Consider the following 7,067-nt stretch of genomic DNA (forward strand, 5'->3'; position numbering starts at 1 on the left):
CTTCTGTATTCCGAGTGATTCTTCATATGGTCGAGTGGCGTTACAATGGTCGATTGGAATTGGGATATCCGAGTGGATCCATTCAGGGGTTGTTTCAATCGGTATCTTCTGTTGGTCTTTGAATGTCTTTGACTCTAGGGTAGTGGCCTTGGGTAGGGTGTCTAGGACAGGCCTAAGACCCTACCCTAGGTACATGTTATCGTCAGACGGCGGTGGCGTGAAGAAGGAGGAGGAAGACGACGACGGCGGCGACTACAGCGCCTTCTGCAAGATCTTCAGCGTGTAGGCCGAAGGCGGCGCGACGGGCGGTGGCGGCGGCATAGTCTTTGCTTTTTTCGAATTATGTTTTAAATATGTACAAAAATCAATTGAACGCCTAAAATTTGCCCAATTTTGTGTCGCGTTTGGCCGAATTTTGGCCAAGTATGGTTTTAAAAAACGGCGTCTGGGGTGATCTTGGAGCGGCGACGGGAAAACGTACCGCATCCACGCCAAATTTATCATCGGTTCGCCCTCAGGCGGCGCTATTTCAAACTCCTGGGCGGGCGGGGGGGGGGGGGGGGGCGGTTGGAGATGCTCTGAGTAACCGACGCCCAGCAGTACACGTGGGGACGCAAGTGCCTGACAACCCAAAATTTTGACCTCGTTTCTTTTTGATTTCCTTTCTCAAGCAGATACTGTATTTTAGATTTTTTTAGAGGATTTTAGATACTGTATTTTAGATACTATTTAAAAATTAGATACTGTATTTTAAATACTATTTAAAAAGATATTGTATTTTAGATACTATTAAAAAAAAGATCCTGCTCTAAAAGGAAGCTTGCAGCCCAGGCCCAGCCTTGCGACTGTCCGCCTATATCACAGCTCTGCCCACCCCTTCTGGATGACATACAGCTGTCCTCTTCTTCCTTCGTGCCTACGAGCGTCGTGTTGGGCCCCAATGGCGAGGGCTCCGGTGCTTCCCGTGCTCTTGTGCCTCGCGGTCCTCGCGCTGGCCGGCGGCGCCGACGCGAGGAGGAAGATGGTCGGCGTGTACGAGCTCAAGAGAGGGGATTTCTCCGTCAAGATGACCAACTGGGGCGCCACCATCATGTCGATCCTCGTCCCTGATTCCAAAGGTATCTTCATCTTCTTCTCTCTACCCCACAAAAACAAGGACAAAAGATCTTGTTTCTCATGCCAAGAAAATCGTATCGCCTCTTATGTGTGATCTTGCGTTCCTGTGGCGTGTGAGACTCACTTACCTCGCACAAATTATTTTGCAGGGAATTTGGCCGATGTTGTGCTGGGCAAAGACACCCTCGCTGAGTATGTTGTGAGTTCACTGAAACCTTCTCAAAATTATCTTTTCTGCATTATTCCTTCAGCGTCCGTCTGAAATGTAGATTGCTCATAGAATGAACATTGCGCCGCTCCTCGTTTTGTTTCTTTCTTTTTTCGATTCATAATATGAAATCATTTCTTTTCCTAGCAAAGATCGGCCCGATTATTCACCTGATCTCTCAACTTCATTGCTGTCCTGATGAGACACCACGTTTTTTTTTTTTGACACCATGATGAGACACCACGTTAATTTCAAGTTCCTGTTTCCTCTGGTCATTCAGACTGATAACTCTGCCTTTGGGCCGCTAAATGGGAGGGTGGCGCAGAGAATGGCCAGGAGCCGCTTTGTCCTCGACGGCAAAGTATACCACACGTACATCAACGACGGCAGGAACTCCATCCATGGTATGCATTGTTCGATTCTGTCAAAGAGCTACCCGCGATAACACGCGGTAATTAATTTTCCGTTGTTATAGGTGGCCACAGGGGATTCAGCAAAGTCATATGGACGGTGAAGGAGTACGTCGCCGGCGACGACTCCCCGTATATCACGCTCTACTACCGGAGCTTCGACGGGGAGCAAGGTAGGAAAAACGATACGACCAAATTCTTTACCATTCAAAAAAGAGAAAAGTATACTTTCGTCCCTCAACTCTTAATGAAGTCTAAATTTGGTCCCTCAACTTCAAAACCGGACAACTTGCACTCTCAACTAACGAAACCGGACAAGGTTTGTCCCTGGTCTCGATTTTGACCGGTTTTGGTGCTGACTGACCCCGGTTTTGACCGGTGCCGACTAAAATTCGTGTAATTTTTTCATATCCGTGAACTTTTTAAAATTCACATACTCTTTTCAAATCCACATAGTTTTTCAAGGTCGTGCAATTTTTTCAAAAATAAACATACCTTTTTCAAATCTGTGAACTATTTTGAAATTTGTGTACTTTTCCAAATCCATGATTTTTTAATTTGCGTAATTTTCTCAAATCAGTGTATTTTTTCAACTTCGTGTAATTTTATCGAATCCAAGTATTTTTTTTTTCAAATCCATCTGTTTTTAAAATTCGCGTACTTGTTTCAAATCCGCATACTTTTTAAAGTTCGTGTATTTTTTTCAAATCCGTTTTCCTTTCCAATCCATGAACTTTGTTTGAAATTCACATACTTGTTTCAAGTTGACATAAATTTTCAAATCCACACATTTTTTTCTAATTCGCGAAGATATTCAAATCCGCATACGTTTTCAATTTCACATAAAATTTTCAAACCCAAAAAAATATACGTGAATAGGAATAAGTATGTCAATTTTTAAAAATTACATGAATTTAAAAAAACCACAGGAACTTTAAAGAAGTACGTGGATTTAAAAAAAGTACGTGAACTTGGAAAAAGTACGCAGATTTGGAAGACAAATTTTTAAAAAGTTCACGTATTTGAAAAAAATACCCGAATTTGAAAACATTAAACGGATTTGAAAAAGGTATGCGAATTTGAGTCGGCACGGTCAAAACCGGGTTGAGACAGCACCGAAACCGGTCAAAACCGTGACCAGGGATGAATCTTGGTCGGTTTCAGTAGTTAAGGGCGCAAGTTGTCCGGTTTTAAAGTTGAGGGACCAAATCTAGACTTCGCCAACAATTAAGGGATGAAAAATATACTTGTCCGAGACCTGGACGTGTACGCGACGTACCAGCTGACGGGCCCGTACGAGCTGAGCATCCGCACGAACGCGACGGCGCTGAACAAGGCGACGCCGGTGAACTTCCTGCAGCACGTGTACCTGAACCTGGGCGGGGAGGGCAGCGGCGACATCCTGGGCCACACGCTCCAGCTCTCCGCGTCCCGGTACACCCCGATGGACGAGGAGCTGCTCCCGTCGTCGGGCCGCGTCGACCCGGTGGCCGGCACGAACTACGACTTCCGCACGCCGACGCCCATCGGCGCGCGCATCCGGAAGGTCAAGGGCGGCAAAGTCTACGGCTACGACATCAACTACGTCATCGACTGGGAGGGGATCCGGAAGGTGGCGGTGGCGCGGGACGGCAAGTCGGGGCGCGCGCTGGAGCTGTGGGCCAACCAGCCGGCCATACAGCTCTACACCGGCAACTTCCTGAACCACACCCAGGGGAAGGGCGGCAAGCTGTACGAGCAGTACGACGGGTTTTGCCTGGAGACGCAGGCGTACCCGGACGCCGTGAACCACCCCGAGTTCCCGTCGGTGACGGTGAGGCCCGGCCAGGTGTACAAGCACGACATGCTCTACAAGTTCTCCTTCTAGCTTTTTTTAGTAACAGATCTCCTTCTAGCTATGGCTGCGCTACGGGTAGTAGTGGTACCATCATTGGTTAATGAGCACCGCTAGGCGCCAACGCACCGGCCGAATGTTTCGGCCAATCTGCTCCCAGCCGCCTGATCTGCTGTGCAACACCGTTAGATTTGAGCTCCTCTACTTTTTTTTACCTTGTCTTCGTCTTCCCGAGCGCTCGCCGTGCCAATCGCCCGTTGGGGCCGCCCCACGCTGCGGCACTCAGTTCGCCCCGGCCGCTCGCCGCCCCGGCCGTCGGTTGGAGCTGACCGCTCGCCGCCTCGGCCGCCCGTCGGAGCGCCATGGATGCAGCTCCGCGACTCAGCTCGTCCAGTCCGCTCGCCGCCTTGGCCGCCCGTCGGAGCCGCCCCGCGCTCCGGGACTCGGCTCGCCCCGACCGCTCGCTGCCCCCGCTGCTCATCGAAGTGCCATGGATGCAGCTCCGCCTAACCGATGATTGGTTCCAGCAAAAAATAAAGATGCCCCGTGGTAGCATTTTCCCGTGTCAGTCGTAGCAAATGAAGACAACGGTTGCAGCAAAAAAATCCATCAACGTCGCCATTGTAGCAAAAATGTTAATCGGATGTAGCAAAACACAGCGCCAATGGTAGCAAAAAACGAGGATGTTGCAACAAAAATGTCGTCCTCGTCGTCGCCGGTCACACCTCAGTCGTAAAAAAGCACCATGGCCACATGAATGGATGTAGGAAAAACACAGACGGTAGTAGCAAAAACTTGACACGGTTGTAGCTTTTATCTCAATGGTTGAAGCCTTTCCCCTCTACGGTGGAAGCATTTCTGTAAACGATTGAAACTTTTTTCTTTTTGAGCAGCGTCTGGGTGAAAGCTTTTCTCTATCGTTCGGTTGAATCTTTTTTCATCAAAGGTTGTAGCCTTTTATATAGACGGTTGTAGCTTTCCTCGATAGCACTGATCGCTTACAACTTTCTGTATATACGGTTGAAGCATTTTTAATCTTGGGTTGAAGCTTTCTTGTCAACTGTTGCAGCATTCGCCAGCCTCCCAGCTATCGCGCATCTCTGATTGAAGCAAAAAATACCATCAGTTCCAGCAAAAAATCTCTATGGTAGTAGCAAAACCAAAACACAGTTGTAGCAAAAAAAATGGTCATCCGTCGTCTCGCCGTGACGTCGAGGTTCCAGCAAATTTGCGCCGCGGGGTGCGGTCCTGCCATGGCTGGTTGCAGCTCCGGCGTGGCCGGGTCCAGAGAGGTAGGGAGAGCTCCGATGCATGTGGATCCACGCGGATCTGGTCGAGGGCGGCCAGATCTGCTGAACGGCGGCGCGCCTGGGAGGCCTGCGGCGTGGGGTGATGCGTTGATCATGGCAGCGGGGAGAGAGAAAGAGAGGGATGCGCGAGAGGAAGAAGAGAAAAGGAAGGAGGACTAGTCGTCTCGGGTCCATCACGCCACGTGGTTGCTCGTCAGTGGGTCGCATCGCGCACGCGTGGACTGGACCGGCCGAAGCTTCGGCCGGTGCCCCGGTCCCAAACGTTTCCCTTGGTTAATGGACCGTAAATGTGGAGGTGGCGCGATTTGTGGGACAAACGGCTACGGTGGTTGAAAAATAAAATCATGCGTTTGTGCAGTGCAAACGATCTGCTCAATCTTTATTTTTACCTAATATATAATATAATAAAGCACGGATTGTTTGTTTTTGCCCGCTAATCGTTATTAAAAGTGTTCTCAACATTAATGATATTTACCCGCCTGTAAGTCAAAAAATCAATCAAAAAATCAAAAAAAGAATTCATCCGCCCGTCGTCCGGAATTTACAGCACCAGCCTGCGCTGTGGCCCTTGTCAGCCGCCAAGAATACAAGGCTGCGGCCAATTGAGCTAACCCACATTTGTGCATTAAAATGTGTTCTCCCATTTATGAAATAGTCGCACCTCGAACTCTTATATCCGTCTCATCAGTTTATATACATGAAAAATTTGCACATACCCAGAAGCTGGCTGCTGGATGATTACCACCTAGATGGTGAGGGAAAGGATATAGAAAGATTGCTATGAGTCCACGACTCCACGAGAGACAGGATGCTATACCTAAACAAGGCAAGATACCCGAGGGCTAATTGAACTCAGCAACCAGTGTGCTCTGCAGTGTATACGTGATCCATTTGGAGCAAGAAAAATGAGAATTAAATGTGAATTCAGCAAGGAGCATCTAGAGTGCATCGGAACTGCAATTTGTTGTCAGAAAAGTACATCAGTGGGCAAACATCTACATGCAGCTTGTTCTTCTGTTTAGAAGTTAGAGCAGTAGATACTTGATCATTTGTACTAAGTTCATTAGTTATTCATTTTTTGTTCCGAATGATTTACGAACACAATACACGTTCCTCCTAGAATCGTTTACGCCTTCAGAAGCGGGGTTGGCCAAATTGTGGGTTATGCCAGCTATGCAAAAGGGAGCCTGAATCTGTGGCACACATGCTTTTCCAATGCCGGTACTCACTCAGAGTATGGGTGGCCCATAAAGATGGGGTTTGATGTACCAGAACTAAACTTTGCGGTCTGGGGAGGTTTCCGCATGGTTCAGAATGGTGGACATCCACTGTCCTTCATCGCGGTCATCGGAGAATGGCAGTTTCTTCGCTCCTCATGCTCGTCCGTTAGGAGATCTGGAATGAGAGGAACGCTAGAGTTTTTAGAAGCAAGTCATCCCTACCTTCTTTGCTAATTAAGAACATCCACTTGGAGGCTAAAAATTGGGTACTTGCGGGCGGAAAACATTTGGGCGCTCTAATGCCGCGAGAGTAGGCTTACTTTTTCCATTTGTGGAGGTTTAATGGACCTCGTAAAACTTTGTTGGGTTTCCCTTCTTTATTTATGAGATGAGACAAAACTTTGGCCCCCGTTTAAAAAATGTTTTACTTTTGTGATATTAGTTGCAGTTTGCGCAGGCTGGGAGTGGATTACAGTAACCTTAATTTACATCGCAATAATATGAAGGCATTTGTTGTTGGAGACCAACTGCATGGGCAGGAATGCAAAGTAATTAAGTTTTCTAGAACTTCAAATGCATCAATAGTTTAATTATTGTGTCAATTTTTAGTATATTCTCAGGGTTATTGTTATTCTAACTTTTGCCCAGTTTTTTAGTGAGGGATTAAATTGGACTGCAATTTGTTGCGTGTTAGATCAAATCCATGGTGGGCCGGCGGATCTCTGCTACAGGACCATCACCAGAGCCAATTACTGACACGTCATGTTTTGAATTGGAACATTGGTGTTGTTTTTCCAAAAAAAAAAATCTAACAAAAAGTAGAAGCTATTTTGCTGTTGTACTAAGATTTGAGCTTCAGAGGCCACAAAAGACTATAAGGGAGCAGAGAAAACAATGAAACGCCCGACAGTGCCAAGTGCACGTTGTTTCTACAAGGTCAACATGAGACTATACTCTACCCGCAAAAAA

General features: G+C 47.3%; 1 protein-coding gene across 1 annotated transcript; it reads left to right on the plus strand.

The window, feature by feature from the left end:
- The first annotated feature begins 908 nt into the window (after positions 1-908).
- Positions 909-3,755, plus strand: LOC125533609 (uncharacterized). Its single transcript, XM_048696992.2, has 5 exons — positions 909-1,118; positions 1,266-1,315; positions 1,605-1,728; positions 1,800-1,907; positions 2,967-3,755. Exons 1-5 carry the CDS (start codon positions 941-943, stop codon positions 3,599-3,601), a joined length of 1,095 nt encoding a protein of 364 aa, XP_048552949.2. The 5' UTR covers positions 909-940; the 3' UTR covers positions 3,602-3,755.
- Positions 3,756-7,067: the final 3,312 nt, after the last annotated feature.

Source organism: Triticum urartu, chromosome 2A, assembly GCF_056163025.1.
Source record: "Triticum urartu cultivar PI428250 chromosome 2A, HENAU_Tu73, whole genome shotgun sequence".
Classification (NCBI taxonomy): Eukaryota; Viridiplantae; Streptophyta; class Magnoliopsida; order Poales; family Poaceae; genus Triticum; species Triticum urartu.

What these genes read in the sequence shown, in the direction of transcription:
- LOC125533609 (XM_048696992.2), top strand. Translation starts at nt 941, where the DNA reads ATGGCGAGGGCTCCGGTGCTTCCCGTGCTCTTGTGCCTCGCGGTCCTC. An exon ending in CGGCAGGAACTCCATCCATG is followed by an intron (nt 1,729 to 1,799) that starts GTATGCATTGTT and finishes CCGTTGTTATAG; the next exon opens with GTGGCCACAGGGGATTCAGC. An exon ending in GAGCTTCGACGGGGAGCAAG is followed by an intron (nt 1,908 to 2,966) that starts GTAGGAAAAACG and finishes CCAACAATTAAG; the next exon opens with GGATGAAAAATATACTTGTC.